This window comes from Sphaerulina musiva (genome assembly GCF_000320565.1).
Source record: "Sphaerulina musiva SO2202 unplaced genomic scaffold SEPMUscaffold_4, whole genome shotgun sequence".
Classification (NCBI taxonomy): domain Eukaryota; kingdom Fungi; phylum Ascomycota; class Dothideomycetes; order Mycosphaerellales; family Mycosphaerellaceae; genus Sphaerulina; species Sphaerulina musiva.
In genome coordinates, this window is record NW_016017386.1 from 435,934 (window position 1) to 453,907 (window position 17,974).

General features: G+C 53.2%; 8 protein-coding genes across 8 annotated transcripts; 4 read left to right on the forward strand and 4 right to left on the reverse strand.

The window, feature by feature from the left end:
• Positions 1 to 383: 383 nt before the first annotated feature.
• SEPMUDRAFT_83787 (acetyl-CoA synthetase-like protein) lies at positions 384 to 2,312 on the reverse strand (the record flags this gene model as incomplete). Its single annotated transcript, XM_016910340.1, has 3 exons — positions 384 to 856; positions 965 to 2,173; positions 2,229 to 2,312. The coding sequence occupies 3 exons, from the start codon at positions 2,310 to 2,312 to the stop codon at positions 488 to 490; spliced, it is 1,662 nt and encodes a 553-aa protein (XP_016761311.1). The 3' UTR covers positions 384 to 487.
• A 1,068-nt stretch (positions 2,313 to 3,380) lies between these two features.
• Positions 3,381 to 5,137, reverse strand: SEPMUDRAFT_148565 (uncharacterized protein). The gene is made up of 4 exons (XM_016905002.1): positions 4,858 to 5,137; positions 4,530 to 4,710; positions 4,128 to 4,439; positions 3,381 to 4,077 (listed from the first exon to the last, which is right to left on the reverse strand). The coding sequence occupies exons 1-3, from the start codon at positions 4,997 to 4,999 to the stop codon at positions 4,370 to 4,372; spliced, it is 393 nt and encodes a 130-aa protein (XP_016761312.1). The 5' UTR covers positions 5,000 to 5,137; the 3' UTR covers positions 3,381 to 4,077; positions 4,128 to 4,369.
• Positions 5,138 to 5,167: 30 nt separating this feature from the next.
• On the reverse strand, positions 5,168 to 7,116 carry SEPMUDRAFT_148566 (uncharacterized protein). The gene is made up of 3 exons (XM_016905003.1): positions 6,973 to 7,116; positions 6,003 to 6,915; positions 5,168 to 5,941 (listed from the first exon to the last, which is right to left on the reverse strand). Exons 1-3 carry the CDS (start codon positions 7,025 to 7,027, stop codon positions 5,662 to 5,664), a joined length of 1,248 nt encoding a protein of 415 aa, XP_016761313.1. The 5' UTR covers positions 7,028 to 7,116; the 3' UTR covers positions 5,168 to 5,661.
• Positions 7,117 to 7,470: 354 nt separating this feature from the next.
• On the forward strand, positions 7,471 to 8,375 carry SEPMUDRAFT_148567 (60S ribosomal protein L37a). The gene is made up of 3 exons (XM_016905004.1): positions 7,471 to 7,577; positions 7,732 to 7,896; positions 7,971 to 8,375. Exons 1-3 carry the CDS (start codon positions 7,528 to 7,530, stop codon positions 8,032 to 8,034), a joined length of 279 nt encoding a protein of 92 aa, XP_016761314.1. The 5' UTR covers positions 7,471 to 7,527; the 3' UTR covers positions 8,035 to 8,375.
• Positions 8,376 to 8,588: 213 nt separating this feature from the next.
• SEPMUDRAFT_148568 (uncharacterized protein) lies at positions 8,589 to 10,836 on the forward strand. The gene is made up of 2 exons (XM_016905005.1): positions 8,589 to 8,790; positions 9,050 to 10,836. Exons 1-2 carry the CDS (start codon positions 8,642 to 8,644, stop codon positions 10,677 to 10,679), a joined length of 1,779 nt encoding a protein of 592 aa, XP_016761315.1. The 5' UTR covers positions 8,589 to 8,641; the 3' UTR covers positions 10,680 to 10,836.
• Positions 10,837 to 10,909: 73 nt separating this feature from the next.
• Positions 10,910 to 12,306, forward strand: SEPMUDRAFT_148569 (DAO-domain-containing protein). Its single transcript, XM_016905006.1, has 3 exons — positions 10,910 to 10,972; positions 11,033 to 11,208; positions 11,270 to 12,306. Exon 3 carries the CDS (start codon positions 11,409 to 11,411, stop codon positions 12,255 to 12,257), a length of 849 nt encoding a protein of 282 aa, XP_016761316.1. The 5' UTR covers positions 10,910 to 10,972; positions 11,033 to 11,208; positions 11,270 to 11,408; the 3' UTR covers positions 12,258 to 12,306.
• Positions 12,307 to 12,339: 33 nt separating this feature from the next.
• Positions 12,340 to 16,006, reverse strand: SEPMUDRAFT_132548 (uncharacterized protein; the record flags this gene model as incomplete). The annotated part of the gene is made up of 1 exon (XM_016902499.1): positions 12,340 to 16,006. One exon carries the CDS (start codon positions 16,004 to 16,006, stop codon positions 12,680 to 12,682), a length of 3,327 nt encoding a protein of 1,108 aa, XP_016761317.1. The 3' UTR covers positions 12,340 to 12,679.
• Positions 16,007 to 16,270: 264 nt separating this feature from the next.
• On the forward strand, positions 16,271 to 17,500 carry SEPMUDRAFT_148570 (uncharacterized protein). Its single transcript, XM_016905007.1, has 2 exons — positions 16,271 to 16,454; positions 16,514 to 17,500. Exon 2 carries the CDS (start codon positions 16,761 to 16,763, stop codon positions 17,121 to 17,123), a length of 363 nt encoding a protein of 120 aa, XP_016761318.1. The 5' UTR covers positions 16,271 to 16,454; positions 16,514 to 16,760; the 3' UTR covers positions 17,124 to 17,500.
• The last annotated feature ends 474 nt before the right edge of the window (positions 17,501 to 17,974 follow it).

Consider the following 17,974-nt stretch of genomic DNA (forward strand, 5'->3'; position numbering starts at 1 on the left):
TGTGTTTGGCGATGTTTTGGTCTGCAAACAGTAGGAGTAGGGTCTGCTTTTTTGGGAATGGGTCTGTTTAAGGATGATATAATGTGTATATTTCGTATACATGTAGTAAGTACGCAACATGTTGTGGGCACGCCCCTATGGGTAATGTCTTATGAATATACGAGAATTTGAGTCCTACTCCCGCTGTATGTCTGGGTCATATCCTCGCATGGGACAGCTTCGGCTCTCCTTTAAACTTACGATGGTGTTTCGAGGGCTGCGGGAGGTGGTGGCGATTGTGAAGGAGGAGGAGGAGGAGGAGGAGGAAGAGTGGCAGCTTGATCCTCTCCGACTACATGTATTCGGGGAGAAGTACATGACAGAAAGTTCATCTTTATCCTTTATCCTTCATCATCAAATCATCATCATTACAAAAGATATCATTCGTCACAGCCCACCTCGCCAAGCTCAACACACACACACACACATACACACAAACAAGACTCATTCAAAGCCTCGCCCCCTTCTTCTCCCTCTTCTCCTCCCTCATCTCCTCCGCCGCCCACTCCCTCAACAACCTCTTCAAAATCTTCCCCGAAGCATTCTTGGGAATTGCTTCGACAAATTTAACTCCTCCCTCTGGTTGCTTGTAATAAATGAGACGTTCTTTCATATATGCTCGGATTTCTGCCTCGGACGGGTTTTTGTTGTCGTCGTTTTTCGTTCTTCGCACCACATATGCTCGAGGAAGTTCATCTCCGTCGCGATGCGGGTCGGGCACGCCGATGATTGCTGCGTCGACGATTTCGGGGTGGCCTAGGAGGACGCCTTCGAGTTCGGGTGGGGCGCATTGGAAGCCGCGGACTTTGATGAGTTCCTATAGAAGAGAATCAGAAAAAAAAAGAAGCGATGGGGTTAGCGTTGAGAGAGAGAGGGGAGAGGGGGAAGAGGGGGAGGGAGTGGGAGTGGGAGAAAAAACACACACCTTTTTACGATCAACAATATAATACAATCCTGTCTTCCCATCAATATACGCAATATCTCCCGTATGAAAAAACCCCTCTGCATCCCAATCCCGAGCGTTGGCTTCCGGGTTTTCAAAATATCCTTTAATGATCGACGGACCTCGCACGCAGAGTTCGCCTCGGACATCATATCCCGTAATATCCTTCCCGTCGTCATCCACCAGTTTGACGTCCAGATTCGGAATCGGCACACCGACACTGCCCGTCTTATCATGGCTCGGATACGCATGTCTCGTGGCAATGCACGACGTTTCCGTCATGCCCCAGACTTGGGTCAGAGGAGCTCCGTCGGCCATGAGAGCTTGCAAGCGGGCTTGTGGGCCTTTATCCAGCGGTGCAGCGCCACATTGGCCGACTTTGCAGGATGCGAGACTGTATTTTTTTGCTAAAGGGCTGTTGATGGCGAGGACGACGATGGGAGGGACGGCGGCCAGGTCGGTGATGCGGTAGTGCTCGTGGCCCCAGAACCAGGTTTCGAGGTCGAAGCGTGGGACGACGTAGGCTTGGTCGCCGTTGCGGAGGGGTGTGCAGAAGGCGCTGGGGGCGGTGGCGGCGTGGAACATGGGGAGAGCGAGGAAGCGTCGGACGGGCCAGGGGCGGGGGTTGGTTTCGTAGACGAGCATGTGTTGGGCAACGAGGTTGAGATGGGAGAGCTCGGCGGCTTTGGGGAGACCGGTGGTGCCGGAGGAGTAGAGTCTGGCCGCTCCGGTTTGGTAGGAGGTCTCGTAGTCGTCAAAGCGGACCCAATCGGTCTCGCCATGTTGGAGCAGATCTTTCCATTGGAGAAGGCCTTCAGGCGCGGGTTCCCCCTTGGGATTAAAGATGATGACATTCTTGCGAGGCACACCATTGGCATCGGCCGCCTTGAGAACATTGGGTAACAGGTCCGGCTGCGTGAGGATGTACTTGGCTCGAGCGATCTTGGTGGTGTGTGTCAACTCATGCTGCGTGTAGCCGGGATTCGTCCCCGCGTAGACTCCGCCGACAGCGATGACTCCCAAGAAGAAGATGGGATAATGGATCTCGTTGAAGCTGTGGATGGAAACACAGTCGCCCTTTTGGACGCCAATGGCTTTGAATCCCGCTGCCAATTGTCTCACGAGCGTGTGTGCTTGTCGCGCTGAGATGGAGCGCTTGTCGTCGAGAGCGTCAATGTATATAGGCTTGTCCTAGTGGTATCGCTCAGCAAATATTATGATATTCTGCCATGATAGTTCGACATACCCAATCGTACTGGAGATCATCAAAGGTCCACGACAGAATATCCTTATTCGATAGGGGGAAGTGTTCTTTTGCTAGGAAGGGCATCGTGCTCGTCTTGCTTGAGAGGTCTAGGGGAATATGCAATAGGTACCAGATATAATCGAAAGATGGCGAGGGGTGTTGATATATCTGGAGATGCGGCCGCGGCTATTCCAGTGAGGCCTGGCAGGGTCGAGTCAGCCAATCCGACAACGCCATTCGTTCTCCTACAGATGAGGTTGGTCAGTCCAGACAGGGCCGCATCTGCCGGCGGTTAAGGAGTTAAGGTTCATGTTCGGGAATAATGGCAAGCCATATAACGCTCGGAATTGCTGCCTGAATGCCTGAAACCCCACAGACATCTTCTTGTTCACTCCACCACTTTCAATGCGCCAAGATGCATTATACCCAGATACTACTACCACCACCACCACCACTACTATTCTCGGGTCTGGGAAGAGGAGCCCGTGGTGCCGTTTCGCAGTATGTGGTGGCGGTGGTGGTGGTGATGGCGGCGGCGGCGGTCGTGGTGGTGGTGGTAGCATCATCATCTCCCGAATTCTTGCAAGTTCCCCATTGTGTTGTCTTGCGCAGAGGAGTGCTACGGACTTCATGTCTCTCCCAAGGTAGGATGTCTATTATAGACTCGTGTGGTCAGTTTGGGTTTTTTCTTTTTTTTTGAATTCTTTTTTATCTTTGTTTATTTTCTTTTATTACTTTGAGCTCAAACCCATCCCAAGTGGTTGATATGGCCCACCCACCCTCCTCCTCATCATTCCTACTGTTACGAATGACTTGTAACTTGACTTGACACTGACCGAAAACTTGACTGCGATCCTGCGCCATCCCCAGCAGACTTCGAAACGCCATGGGCGAAACCGGACTCCCGCAATTACGGGGACAGAGGACATCTTCTGCTTCGCGGGCTCCAATAAGTAAGGGGCACGAACAGTGCTGATTCAGGTGGATGGTTTCGACGTGTCCACAGCTAAATTCGGAAATTTTGGAGATGCACATCTTGTTCCCTTCTTTCTTTCTTTCTTTTCTGTTTGGTCGAAATGATATTCGCCCAACTACATTTCGAACTTTTTTTTTCCTTTTCGTTCGTTGGGTGCTTCTGGCGGGCCTTGGATGTGATATTTGATGATATGATATAGCAGCGATAGATGATAAATCCCTTAAAATGTTCGATAACAAGCAAAGTAATTTTTTTAAGGTTAGACTCTCCTCCCCAATTACCCCAATTACAACCAACCAATCTCGACCGGGGCTGATTGATGAGAGAAGGCAATATCCTCCATTTTCTCGATGTAGTCTATGGATGCTTGCTCTCTCTAGGTACTAGTAGTAGCTAGCTAGCCTTCCAGCAGCGCAGACGGAAAACTCACAGCTTTTTCGAGCTATGCTTCCAGTGGCTCTGGAGAGTTCGGAGCAAGAGACAGACAAAGTTGTAGACTGTAGACTGTAGACTGTTTTGCGGCAAACGACCAAATATTTCTCGACCCTGGTCCCCCGCGAACGGGCAGGCAATTTGAGGACAATTTCCGGAGCCGGATCACTCCACCGAAATATATTGAGAGAGAGAAGGAGAAAGGCTCTGGCCGCTCTGCTCGCTCGTTCACTCCGGCCTCCGAGAAAGACCCTCGAGTCTGGGGTCGACACAAGGGGGCGTCGGCGCACAAACCAACCAACAACCTGGCTGACTGACTGACTGACTGACCGACTTCATCTGCTTTGTTGCCAGGGTTGACATGAGCTCAGTCAGTTGTCAAGAAACAGATTGACTGTGATGCATGAAATAAGAAATTTCTTAATGATTTGGAAGCACATCCTGCTGGTGTTATTATTGTTGTTATTATGGTAGTGCAGTGACTGACTTACACGAACACGAAGTTCCAGGTCCTGTTTTGATGATGATGATGATGATGATGATTCCCCTGGCTTCGACATGCGTCTGAGCCACGTTTTTGGTTGCTCCTCTTCCAAGGCATAGACTTCAGCGATCAGCCAGCAAGCGCAAGAGCGCACTATGTTTGTTGGCGGTTCCTCCATACATGGTTGGTTTGAGTATGTATGTTGTGCATCTAAAATCTGCAGCCTTGGGGTGAGAAAAAAATCACCTTTCACAGTCTCATGAACGATGTCTGTTCCGCAGCACTCGGCGAAAGTGGTGCTGATGGAAGTGTCATGACCCTACCATACATACGTACAGTAACATGTCACATTATCAGCAACTCTGCATGTCGCAAGCATGCTTCCCTTCTTAGGAACCCATTGACTCACCATCTAGCAATTTCCGCCACAGCCTGACTATCAGCGCTACTTCTCGAAGACTCCTCACTATCCCGAGCAAGGTGAGTCACCCGTGCCTCGAATTCCATATTCTCCCTCGCATTCAAGTCCGGTTTAAATCTCGCGCTCGTGGGCAAATTCTGATTCGGCTCTAGCTCGCGAGAATAGCATTCTAGGTTACGAAACCTATCTGTCAGTATAAGTAGAAGTAGCAGCACACGAGGAGTACAGTAACAGTAACAAGAATGTTGCTGTCTGGGTGTATATTTCGTTGTATGACGAAATCATCGAGCCCCAGTGGTGAGAGACTTCTTCTTACCCACACATCTCGCGGGAGGCTGCGTAATCTTCATGCCTCGAGGCTCACATCGATAGTGGGGCGCGACTTCTTGCAGGCACACGGATGGCGTGTAGATCACATGGCCGCACGAGTAGGAGACGATGTAGGTTCCTCGGCACATGATGACTGCGATAATTCCGTTTGGTGTCTTCGATGGGGATTGAAGAATCTACATGTATAGATCTGCCGATGCAGAGCCTGAGAAACTTGTTGCCATGATCGTAGGTATGCTTCTGGCCGACAAGAAGGAAGATGATGCGTAAGGTATGGAAAGTGTGAGGTGTGAGGAGAAAGAGTGGCTGTGTTTGTCTATTCATACCCGATGATGGAAGTGGAGTAGTTTGCCTTGAGCTAGTGAAGATGCCACTCCTAGCAACACGGAACAGAGTGAACTAGCAGCGGGATTTACGATCCTACGTCGAGAGTCGAGTACACGGGTGGCGCGTCGCTGATGGACGTCGAATGATCTGATGACAGCAAGTCCATAAACTTCTCTTGGTATTGGTTGAAAGGCTAAACTCCAGACCTTGAAAAAAACATGTACCTCCTAGCGTGCGGCCAACCAGCGGTTTCGATTGCCCACGGAACCCTGTGTAATGAGTTGGATAATGTACTGTGCAGTACGAGCAGTGTGGCGATAATGGCGGTGAACAGCGGAGTGACGGAGTCGGACTGAGCGGAGTGGACAAACAAACAGCGCGGAAGGCTCGTGTCGTCTCCCGTTCCCGCATTTAGACCGCCCCAATACGCGGCGACCATGTATACCAAATGACAGCTGATCCATTAGGGCAGCGTTCTGATCTCATGGATCAGTCCGGCCTTCTGCAAGCGCTCCAGGTACGCAGAGCCAAGCGTCGCAGGCGTCAGCACACCTCCGCCCAGCTCATGTGCAAACGTGTTGTCGCGTGCGATGGTGACGGCAGCTTCAGCGAGGAAGACACCCGTCAAGTCATACATGCTGCCGTTCCAGCGCATACGAGCATGGGCTCGCTTGGGATCGTTCTCATCCGAAACATCCGCATTGGCTATTGCTCTCCATTCGCAATACTCCTTGCTTGCTTCTCTGGAATTGGGCGTCAGCGGAAAGACATGTGAGATGTGAACGAGGCTGTGCGGGCACGTACTCTTTGCCCAACCCTTCTCCTGGCTGGTAAACAAACTTCTTTACAGCCCATCGCACAGGCGGTAGCAAAAGCGCTACCATACCGAAGGTCAACGCAAGATGTATCAGAAATCCTTGCAGACTATTCCGGGCTTTCATGTAGGCGTTGACCTTGAACTTGCGACCATAATAGTTGCCATTGTCATAGAGACTCCAGGTCCTGTTGACGATTGGAATGTCGCTAGGGCCCTGAATGCTGTCCGTGAGAAGACCTAGATCCGGGACTGTTCTCAGTCCGGTCAGTTGCTCTAGGAATGGCCTGCTCGGATGAGATGGGTTGTTGTGACAGACAGACAGCGAATATGGGGACATGCTCTTCGCGAGATGGCTCAGTCCATACGAGTCGAACAAAGTGAGAACGGTATCCAGAGTTCCACCACTTGGGGTTCCGTTCAGGTCGTAAATGGTATCGATCAGCTCCGTGGTGCCGACATGCAGCGTCTCGCGAATATGAGTGACCAAGGCCCAGCAGATCAAGTCGGTGGGTGCGCTCTCGACGCCATTCTGTGGAATCATGATGGCTCCATTCTTCTTGGCCAGGGCGTGATACTTCGCAGTCATGTCGTACACCCACGGCACTTCGCCAGTGCAGTCCAGATAGTGCGTGCCGGTCTCTGCGCAAGCCGCGAACGCGGCCTCGCCATATTTATGGAAAGGGCCAACAGTCGAGATGAGCACTTTTGTCTTCTTCGCCAGCTCTGTCAAGTCGTTCTTGTTGAGTTGAGAGATCTCAATACCAGGCTGCACGCGGTCCGGGTATGCGACACGTAGCTCATCCGCCACGGCTCGCAGCTTGCTCTCTGTCCTGCCTGCTATCGCCCATTTGAGGTCCGTCGGAAGCTGTCTGGCGACATGCTCAGCAGTATATTTGCCAGCTGGACGATATTAGCACGAGTACATGTACCTAATGCATGCGGGCGGCAATTGCATACTGTAACCGGTCGCGCCGAATACCACAATCTCGTACTGTCGCTGCTGCTGAGACATTGTTCTTGACGAGATGGTTGAGTAACGACTGGAAGATCAAGGAAGAGTGTAAATCGTGCTCCTACTACATGTACCTAGGCTGGTCGGAGAAGGTGCTGAGTTGGGACACTCCGCCATTTGCACATGATGACGAGGCGATCATGTAGATTCCAGTCTGCTTCGGTCTGCGGATACATGTATGAGAAACATGGAAGTTCGCTGATGATATTGCGTCGGCGACATCAAAGAGAACGGGACACGCGCGCGAGTCGATGGTGCACCTCCTAAGCCTACAGGTAACCTCGTGTTTGATGCACACAAATGTACCTGATTGTACCTGATTGTAATTCTGCGAGGCCTGAGAGCGTGTCCGAGGGGCGATCGAGGGAACGCTCGTTTCTGCCTGAGTCAGAAGTCGCCAAGGCGCTAAAAATTCGTCCTCGCACCTGGCTTCACACGAAGCACGCTTTTCGACTTGAATCACCAGCAACCCACTCGTCAAACCACACATCACCGCCAACATGACGAAGCGCACAAAGAAGGTCGGAATCACCGGTAAATACGGTACCCGGTATGCACTCCTCCCTCGAACCTGAGCTGCGTGGAAGAGATGGAGCACGAGTTGGATATTGGCTACTCCTTGATGGAGAAGCTGGCTGGCTGGCTCTGGCGCGAGCCTTGCGCCTGCACACGGCACGAGAACAGATTCTGACGTTACGGAACAGTTACGGTGCTTCTCTGCGTAAGCAGGTCAAGAAGATCGAAATCTCCCAGCACGCCCGATACACGTGCACATTCTGCGGAAAGGTGTCAGTGAAGCGTGTTGCTGTTGGAATCTGGGACTGCAGGTCATGTGGAAAGACTGTTGCTGGAGGCGCATACACCGTGTCGTACGTACTTGGGATGGGCGAAACCAAGCCTGAGAGAGAGAGAGAGGCGGCAAACTGACAAGACTGCACCACAGGACACCAGCTGCTGCTGCCACCCGCTCCACCATCAGACGTCTGCGCGAGATTGCTGAGGTTTAAATGACGATTCTGGTTGCATTGGGGGGATTCCAAGGAGTTATACACATGGCCTCATGTAGGCTCGACATGTGATGCCCAGCATGGGTTTGAGCGAGGAACGGTTGACTAGCGAACTCGACGAATGAAACTCTCAGAAACGACCTCAAGTTTGCATTTTTCTACCATTTCCATTCGATCGGCGAACGGTATATACGTCCTCTGCGACCACCTTATCGTCTACTCGGCGTTTCCTTTTGTCTTTCCCATTCAGCATGAGAGCCTGATCGCGCCAATCGGAATTATGAGACATAGTGGCTCGTGCAGATCACGGCTTGCATTTGTGGTCATCAGTGCATGTTACGGTGTGGTTGCACTGCCCGCACACTTCAGCTCTCTACCTTACTCACATTCTTGCCTTAACTTAGTCACTCGCTCCAGCTGGCTACTGGCCACAGAAGCGAAACAAACCGAGCCCCCAGGATCCGACGCGGCACCTTCCGCCTTAGCGCCACTACTTCTTAACTCACAGATGCTTCGATCTTCCTTTCTTCAACTTCACCATTCCACTTCGACCACATGACCCATCCTCCACATCCGCTCACTAAGACTACGCAGTCTATACCAAGACATGGCAGACACATGCATCGTGTGTCTGGGTGACCTTCAACAACACACGTCACGTGACGAAGATCCACCGCCCGGAGCACCCGCCACGCGCATCGAGACTGAGACGGCTGGCGATGACGCCAAGGTTACCACGAAGTCCATTGCGAAAAGGTACCACCCCACGATGAGCTGAAGAAGCTCCTGACCTCGCCGTCATGGCGATCACCACATACTGGAGGCCTCTGCGCCGACTACACACCGCTACCATTACGGTACAATGCTTCCTTTCTTGACGGCTTGAAGATCTAGAAGATATTCGCCAGATAAGCTTGGAGGTGAGGTTCTTCCTAGCTCTGCAACTCATGCATAGCCGCTGGAGGCCTCCAGTATGATTTGCGATCCGAACATGTGCTAACGCATACTTCCTCAGTGCCGACACGGATGCCGAAGACGTTGCCCACTTATTACCATGCAAACACGATCTACACCATGCTTGTCTCAAGCCGTGGGTGGAGCGCGCGAACAGCTGTCCTATCTGTCGAACTGTCTTCAACATGGTCGAGGTCAGCCATGCTGTCGGAGGACCGTGCATTGATAGCTATGCAGTCCAGGATAAAACACAAGAGGCGGACATCGACCCGGGCATAATAGTCGAAGAGGACGAGCTCTTCGCCGTGGAGGCATTCGAGCCATGTCTCATATGTGGTATCCTCGACGACGGCCACGGCGTCATGTACTGCGACGGGTGTGACAAGACTGTCCACGTCTTCTGTGCTGGACACGACGATGCCCCAGATATCTGGTACTGTGAGACATGTCTTGCCGACCTCGAGAACGATGCAGACCTTCCCGGGCTCGCCGCTGCCACTCGGAGGGGACCTCGGGCACGCAATGCCAACCGCAATGCCAACGGAGGACGCGCGATCCCGCGCAGACGTCGCAACAACGATGTTACTTGGGCTCGAGTCTGGCAAGAAGTGTCGCGCCGCCTTGATCTGGACCTTGACTTTCCCTTCGACGAGGAGGTCGACGAGCGCCAATTCGCAGCCCAACGCCAGGAGTTTGCACGCTGGCAGGAAAGATTTGCCGTCGCCGGTCCCAATCGGAATCGCCTCCGAGTCGTTGCACAAGCTAATCTGCAGTCACGTAATGAGCCAGAGTCTCAAGAGGAACTGCGTGCTTGGAACGCATTTGAAAAGGCACGAGACTCCCAAGAAGCACCTCGAGAAGTCAGACGTCGCAAGCGCCGTGCGACGCAGTCCCCGGCATCTCCAAGTGAGCCACAGCAGCCAGCTGAGCAGCCACAGCTGAAAAGGCCGCGACTCCGGCGTCCGCGCGCTACTGATCAGCCCGAATCGTCTGCCGCTGCGGCAAGGCGACGAGGAGAGGGTCCAACCTTTCTCTCGTCTCTTCTGCGAGAGGTGGAAAACAAGCCTGCGTCCGCGACTTCTCCGGCTACATCTGACCATGCTCTTGGACACTTCTCCCCTCGACAAACATCACCTATGCACTCACCAGCATCTTCGGAGGTGGGCTGCCCTACGGCTATTACCCCTCCGCCACACCGACCGTCCTCGCCACCGCTCTCGTCGACAATCATACCCGCGATGTCTCCGATCGGCGCAACGTTCTCACCTTTCTCCCCGATCGCAGCAAATAGAGATGATCCAGAACACGGGACCAGCTCTCGACATCGTGGCCGACGCCATCGTGGCGCGGACGACGAAGATGAACGGAACGAGGCATCGTCTGATGACCGAGCTGGATCGCATTCACCTTCTCGAAACCTCTCGTACCCCGCAAAAGAGGAGATTCAGCGCATGGTCAAGGTGTCATTGAAGCCACGCTATGCCGACAAAGAGATTGACAAAGATCAATATACGGATATCAACAAGTCTGTATCCCGAAAACTATATGAGCTTGTTCGTGATGCAACTGCGCTCGCGAATCAAGCGGAACGCGAGCGATTGCAAGGCGTCGCCAACGATGAGGTAGCGAAGGCTGTAGCAGCCTTCAGATCTGCGCCTGCTGGCGACACGACAACAGATGCGTCGGACTGACCTGCGGGATGAATGACGGAATTTCAACAGCGTATAGCATGGAGTTTGCGGGTTGGGAGGCGTTACGATGTGAATGACGCGATGACATGGCATACCTTCGTACTGTATATATACGTATATACAGTGAGGACGAACAATCTTGTGACCAGAAACCGCCCTATCTTCATGACTCGATCCTCATTATTTGGCCGATCCCTCCAAGCTCCGGCCAAGCTCAGCACAGCGGCCGGCGTCGGCAATTCTATACCTTTGTACCTTCAGAACTTCGCTCCAGGGTCGCTACCTTCAGGCAGGTAAGTTGATTGCAGCACAGTACGAGACCATGTCTGCGCATGTTGTAATAATTGGGTCAGTATACACTGAAATTTCTCCTTCGGCCCTCCATGTACCTACTCGGCTGACAACGTTCTTCCAGAGCTGGTGTGATCGGCTTGTCCAACGCCGTGTTTCTAGCGGAAGGTGGGTATAAGGTTACTATAATCGCAACCCACGTACCAGGCGATCACAGTATCGAATACACCTCTCCTTGGCAAGTTTCCTCTTCTGCGCATGCTGCTTGTCCCATCGCTGACCTCCCCTTTTCAATTTAGGGCTGGTGCCCACTGGCGGACTCACGCCACATCCTCGGAACCAGAACTCTGCGACTGGGACGTTCAAACGTTTCAAGAGTGGAACAGATGGCTCGCTGCAGAAGCGAAAGACCCTACGCTCCCCAAGTCCGGCATCAAAATGCAAGATTCTCTACATTACTGGGACGGCCCGATTGAAGAAGATCTCTGGTGGGCGTCACACGTCGAAGACTATCGGAGCATGGCTCTCTCAGAAGAGCCTGTCCGGACCATCAATGCTACTCGTCCTCCCCACGCACCCGAGATCAAATTCGCTGCTTATTCTCGCGCCCACAGTCTCGATGCGCCGGGTCACTTACTGTACCTCCGAAATCGAGCCCGGAAGTCTGGCGTGATCATTTTCCAATCTACGTTGCCCACAGACGGCGGGCTCTCCAAGGCGCTACACACCGCTGAAGGCCTATCCCAAGCGATCGATCGTGGACGTGTGAATGTTTTCATCAACTGCACTGGCCTGGGAGCGAGGCAACTCTGTAACGATGATGCGATGTATCCCATCAGAGGACAAACTGTCCTTGTGAAGGGTGAAGCCCAGGCTACGAGAACGAGATATCATGCGGGAACTATTGGCAAAGGAGATACCTCGTATTGTATTCCTCGGCCGGGAACGGGCACTACGATTTTAGGCGGGACGAAAGAGGTGGGGCAGTCGAGTCCTGAACCTGACGAGACTGTGACAAAGAAGATACTGGACCGATGTTCCTGGATGGTGCCCGAATTACTGACTGCCGAGGATGGAGGGTTTGAGGTCGTTTCCGTACAGTGCGGCCTGAGGCCTGCGAGACATGGGGGACCGAGAGTGGAGAGAGAAGTCGTAGAAGGCATGAGGGTGGTTCATGCTTATGGACACGCTGGAGGTGGATATCAGAACAGCGTTGGTTGTGCGAGAAAAGTCGTGAAGCTAGTGGAGGAGAGTCTGGGTCTGGCCACGAGCAAGTCGAAGCTGTAGGCGGTACATACCTGTATATGTATATGTAGGCTCATAGCTCAGTACGGCACTTTGGGCTCGTGCCAAGACCCGCGTCATCAAGATCGCCAAAACTCGCCGTCGTTTGCCGACCGTATACATACCTACCTAGGTATACACGATAGACCGAGCTCTGCTGAACCCAATAGAACGGACACGGGCATATGACTGCGCGCACGCGGTTGGAAAGATCTATAGCACTATGTTCCATCATCATCATCATCATGTGACCGGGTTACAACGAAGGGTTCGGCGGGGGAGGCGTCCAGGCTGAGTCTAACTCGACCTCACTTCCAACGAGACTCACTGGCAATGTGCGTAGTATCGTATTCTCCGCCTGATGTGTGTGACTGGTGGCAGGTCTCACGCCCCACGAGCCTTATAACGTCCAGAAGGCGAGCCACCTAATTTGTTGCTGCTGCTGCTCTCTTCCCACCCTTCTTGGCCGGACTTCTCATCGAGACCTCACCATGGTGGTGCGGGTCTTCATCTTCAACCCCGACCCCCGCTCCAAGCACGAGTCCTCTCGCTACCTCTCTCCCAGGCAGTGCTCTCAGGCTTCCGACCTTCTTTGGAGGACTCGAGATGAGCCCCGTCATGGCGCCTTCATCGCCTGGACGGCTCTTAGCCGCCCTTTGGATGTCGAACCGTGGGGTGCGACCGAGACTCGTTGTGTCGCCCGATAGATTGAGCTTTGTAGGCGCAGCAGCAGCAGCATGGCGGGACGTCTTGGTCATGCGCTTCTTGGGTGGCGACGCAGCGAGTCCGTTCTCTTTTTCGGGCATGGGATTGCTTGTGGCTGGAGCGGGTAGTTTAGAGGCAGTCGCTTTCACTTTCGAGGCAGCAGTAGCATTCTTCACTGTTCTCGATGCCTCTTCCCTACTACTCCGCGAAGAAATAGCCGGCATCGTCACCTGTGACGTCTCGTGGTCTGCTGCGGTCACAGTTCCGTCCCTATCTTCCATCTCAGCTCTTTTCGGCTTCGCAGGCGTTGCAATACGTGACACCTTGCGCTTGGCGGAACGCTTCGCGCTCAGCTTGGGCGCCCCGTCGGCGGTGACCTCCAACTCTTGCTCTCCCTTTTCAAGAGACAGCGCGCCTGGAAGTGTACGTTTCGCAGGCGTAATCCCAGGCGTACTCGCAGTTCTCGATGGCTTCAAGCGTCGCAACCTCGGCGTGGGAGTGTCGTTCGCCGATAGAGCTGCAGGGCCAGTCTCAAGCTCAGTACTGGCATCGCCTTGTGCCGAGAGCGGATTGATTGAAAGTTCGTCTGCCATCATGCTCACTTCTGGCTCCACGCCCTCGTAAAATGATACCAACGTCTCGGACCAACTGATGCCATGCCGCCCTACCGGTCTCTCAATCTCCATCACGTCACTTCCCAGCTCACAATTTTGGCTAGCTCTAGCCTCCTCTTCCGCCCGAAGGGCCTGGAGCCGCACCAGAGGCAGAACGGCACCACTTTTGTTACTATTAGTATTCTTCCTAGTCTCCGTTGCTAACCTGGCTGCTTCGGTCTGCTTCAAAACAACACCCTCGCCACTACGTTTGATAGAGATTTTCGCAGGTCTGGAGTTGGTGCCCGCTAAGAGACTCTCGGGCTTCTTTCGCATTCGTCCACTTTTACGGCTAGCCCCGAACCTCTGAGGTATTGAAGATTCTGTCGCCAGTTCATCTTCGCCTAAGTCGTCTTTGATTGGATCCTTTGCGTATTCTAGCTGCAGATTCCTTCTTTCGTCATGCAACATGAGATTGGCAGCAGAGTTTGCCTTGCGGGGAGAGGGGCTGTTAGGGTCCAAGTCTCCGAGTACATCCTTAGAGCCAGAGGCTACTCGCTCCCCAGGGCTGTCAGCAAGCGCCTGTGGGACCACAGCAGACTCACTCTGTCTCTCGAACGATTCGCGTCTGGCGGTGTTGGAAAGGCTATTGCGCTTCTTGCTCTCTGAAGCTCGTTTGACAAACGCTTCGAGTAGCGCCGTGTCATCAGATATGCGAGGGTGATAATGCTTCCGCAGTGTGATTTGATGTTCCTCTGGCGGCGCCGACGATGATCGCACTGGCTGCTCGGGCCTGCTGTCCTCTATCGTGATACCTGAGGGCACGAAAGGCAAGGGAGAGATTGGAGATTGGGCTACAGGCAGTGTCCGTAGCTTGATGGGTGTGAAAGCAATCAAGTGGTGTTTTGCTGTGGACTTCAAGATGCTCTTTCCCTTGAAAGGACTGCTAGACTGTCTCCTCGGCGAGCGTCGGAGTGGCAATCTTGGATGCGATCCTGATATGCTCGGGATCGGACTTGAGAGCTTAGAGGCAGATGCGCTAGAAACGACACCTGCTGCAGAATGTGATTCTGATGACTCACGCCGTTCTACGCTTTCGATACTATCCATCGGATCTTCGCGACTCATCAACCGCTGTTGCTGTATGTGAGTCTGCTCCGGTGTGTACGGCGTCGTTGCTTCGTCTAACGAATCCTGACTTTCATTTTCCTGACTCTTGTTCCCGTTAGCCGCAGCGCGTGCCTTTTCGCTGGCTCTCGCGGCTGCGTACTGCGCTGCAAAGTCCTTGGGGAGCGTCTTACGCCTGCCCGCGTTTTGCATCTTCACCTGACTTATGGGCCGCCTTCGATTGATCACTGGTGAGACAAATCCATCTGGCAGTGCTGCAGACGTATTGGAAAGCACTTCCGACAATTGCGCCGTGGCATTCTCAGCCGCGGGGCAAGTCGGACTGGGCCGCTGATGCCTGCCCTCTTGCGAGTCGCTGCCTTCCGTCGTGTATGATGAAGGAGAGAAGCGCTTCATATACTCGTCGAATGGTATCCCGAAAGACTTTGCTTCCGCTCTTCTCACATCCTGCAACTCTCCACGGAGCCTATCCCAGCCTCGAGCGTTGTCCTCTGGATCGTCCACTTCCGTAGCAGTGTCGTCAAAGTCATCCTCCGCGCCAATCTGGATCTGCCCTTCAATCGCAGCGGGAAGCTCGAGATGCGTGCTTGCAGCAGTGCTCTCGCCGTCCACATCTGATGACCCTACGCTGGCGTCGGCCCACTCGTCATCGTCGACGGAAGTGTCGAGTTTTGCGCCGCTCTCGTCAAAGAACTCGATTGTAGTACCCACGGGATCATTTCTCCCCTCCACTTCCCCCTCATTCTCTGCGACTAGTCCGGTCACGTCCAATTCGTCCATTTCACCTTCCTGATTTTCATCGTCCTCGGCCAAAGCGATCAACGCCTCTTGTCCCAGCGAGCTTCTCGTGGCGATTCTCCGGTTCTTGGGACTTTCCCTCCCATCCCAATTACTAACTATACTCATGGCACGATCCATGGTATCGTTCTCCAGGCGCATCTTTTTGACCGCTTTCACCGGTGTGCTGCCGCCGGCTGCTGTCTTCATAGCAGAGTCACGAATGTGCACGTTGAACATGCCTGCGGGCGCAGCATTTGTAGATCCGGGTCCAGTGCGCTTCATGATCTTGCCTACTTTGAAGCGGCGACGCGAGAACGGCGAGGTGGGCTTGCGGTCGAAGGCGCGTTGCACTTTGGCGATTTGGACATTGTTCGGCGCAAGGCCTGCAGCAGCCTGCATGTCCCATTCCAGTTGCGCGGACGCGCCAGCGTGGTCTGCCCTTAGGTCCGAAGAAGATGCTTGTTGCTGTTGCTGTTGCTGTTGGTCTGCGGTGGCGTGGTCGATGTGGTTATGGATGCTAGTTATGGATGGCGCACTGTCCTCCATTGTGTCGAGCCGCTGTATCTCCAGCAGCACGGTGAATGTCGAGTGAGTGGGGTGAAGCAGGCGGAATGGTGAATGGAGAGGGCTGAGTCTCGCGTGTGTTGATAAGAGCGGGACAGCGGCAACGCTCTCGATCACAACAATCTGTCGCGCTAGTCTGATCGAGACGCCAGTTCACGTGCGAGGAAATTAGGCCGCGGAAGTGTTTCCACCGATACCTTAAGTCTATACCCTGTCATACCTTACTACCGTACCGCGAGCCCACCTGCGATGCAACTGGACTGAGATCGTCAAACTGAGAAGATGGTGGCGGGAAAGACATCCAAGGAGGCTTTGGCCAGAGCAGCTCAGACAACCACCCCGAAACTACCACCCTTGCCTAAGCTGCGAGTGCGAAAACCGAACAAGGGCGAAGAAAATCCATGCCTGACAATCATGAGCAGCATGTTGGGTATGGTCAAACGAGGTCATCGAGAAGAAGCCAGGAATGGCCACTAATGGATACGGCAGGCTGCTGGGCTTCATCGGGATATAGCGCAGCGGGATGCGCAGTGATAGAACAACAATTACGAGCCTGTATGGATGCGCGAAAGACGGCCCAGCAATCGAAGAACACCATCAATCATCATTTATCGCGCTTCTACCCACAGATTATTGGACCGCACAAGAGGAAGTAGCGCGTTGTAGGAGCAACGTGCAATAAACGGACAAGAGGCTGAGGTGGACGCGAAGATTTTGATACCATTAGCGGCATGGGATGGCGTTTGGGGAAAAACAACCTCCCATATGGGAAATTTCTGGACAGAAAAATGACCACGTGCAGAGGTGGTTCGTAGGGAGAAGCAGCCTGGACTGGGATGCTACTCACTCTACTCACGCCTGGCACCACAGGTGCTTGGCGATACAGTTGATTCGCATCGACACGAATGGCTCAGGAACGCGTTCATCGGGCGTCCGCTGCACACAATCTGAACGAATGGCTTTCCGACCACAACGGTTCAGGCTTGCATGGAGAACCTACATGACTGTGCTTCGAAAGCGGGAGTACCCAGACATACGCATGGTTTGTACAGAGAAAAGAACACGTCGGCGTGTGCATCGCGAGGAAGACTATGTATGAAAGAGAGAGATGCATCGAAATGTCCACCGTCTAGACAAACGCGGGGCATGTAACAACACTACAACGTTATTGTCACACAGCACCATCGAAGCACTTCGTCCATTCGTTGTCCAGCTGTCGCCCAATTGAGCTGCGAGTTGAACAGGGACAGATGATGTTCAAAGAATCACTTCGAACTCGGTGGGCTTCTACGCCTGATGTCGTGTGTTGTGCATGAAATAGCTCGCTGGTTCCCCTACATGGACTACTCCGAATGAGCCAGTATCATCTTCAGTCTCGATCTTGAGCTGACTACTAGGAGGTAGCCTGCTACCACGGAACTGTTCATACGTGTACATTTACAGACCTGTCTTTTTCCAACTGAATTGAAGTACCGTCACAATCTATCGTCGTCACCCCAACAATGAGCTCTGAGCCCCCATGACAAGACTCACAACCACAAAGTGCTTGTTGAACCTTCATGCCCGTCCCAGCCCAGCCGTTCCAGCCTCGCCCGCCTTACGACGGTCGGCCAAAGCGGCCAACCGCCATCCGTCACCCCCGACGTATTCTTATACTAAATACACTTCTCTATACTACAACGTCTACTTACTACTACCCTATAAAACCTACCTTCCTACCTTCCTACCTTCCTACCTACCTACCTATCTATCCTAATAGGCTACCTTACCTAAAATTTAGAAGAGAAAGATAAGAAGAAGAGGAAGCCTAGAGAGAAGAGGAGGCCTAGGAAGAGGAGGCCTAGGAAGAGGAGGCCTAGGAAGAGGAGGCCTAGGAAGAGAAGGCCTAGGAAGAGGAGGCCTAGGAAGAGGAGGCCTAGGAAGAAGAGGCCTAGGAAGAAGAAGAAGCCT

Bases quoted from the DNA above. Each gene is read 5' to 3' on its own strand.
- SEPMUDRAFT_148565 (XM_016905002.1), bottom strand. From the start codon at position 4,999: ATGTGCCGAGGAACCTACATCGTCTCCTACTCGTGCGGCCATGTGATC. The intron at 4,711-4,857 runs GTAAGAAGAAGT...TTCGTAACCTAG, and splicing joins GCCTCCCGCGAGATGTGTGG to AATGCTATTCTCGCGAGCTA. The intron at 4,440-4,529 runs GTGAGTCAATGG...TATGTATGGTAG, and splicing joins GTGGCGGAAATTGCTAGATG to GGTCATGACACTTCCATCAG.
- SEPMUDRAFT_148568 (XM_016905005.1), top strand. From the start codon at position 8,642: ATGGCAGACACATGCATCGTGTGTCTGGGTGACCTTCAACAACACACG. The intron at 8,791-9,049 runs GTACCACCCCAC...ATACTTCCTCAG, and splicing joins ACGAAGTCCATTGCGAAAAG to TGCCGACACGGATGCCGAAG.
- SEPMUDRAFT_148566 (XM_016905003.1), bottom strand. From the start codon at position 7,027: ATGTCTCAGCAGCAGCGACAGTACGAGATTGTGGTATTCGGCGCGACC. The intron at 6,916-6,972 runs GTATGCAATTGC...AATATCGTCCAG, and splicing joins ATTCGGCGCGACCGGTTACA to CTGGCAAATATACTGCTGAG. The intron at 5,942-6,002 runs GTACGTGCCCGC...GCCCAATTCCAG, and splicing joins GGAGAAGGGTTGGGCAAAGA to AGAAGCAAGCAAGGAGTATT.
- SEPMUDRAFT_148569 (XM_016905006.1), top strand. From the start codon at position 11,409: ATGCAAGATTCTCTACATTACTGGGACGGCCCGATTGAAGAAGATCTC.
- SEPMUDRAFT_148567 (XM_016905004.1), top strand. From the start codon at position 7,528: ATGACGAAGCGCACAAAGAAGGTCGGAATCACCGGTAAATACGGTACC. The intron at 7,578-7,731 runs GTATGCACTCCT...GTTACGGAACAG, and splicing joins ACCGGTAAATACGGTACCCG to TTACGGTGCTTCTCTGCGTA. The intron at 7,897-7,970 runs GTACGTACTTGG...ACTGCACCACAG, and splicing joins GGAGGCGCATACACCGTGTC to GACACCAGCTGCTGCTGCCA.
- SEPMUDRAFT_148570 (XM_016905007.1), top strand. From the start codon at position 16,761: ATGGCGTTTGGGGAAAAACAACCTCCCATATGGGAAATTTCTGGACAG.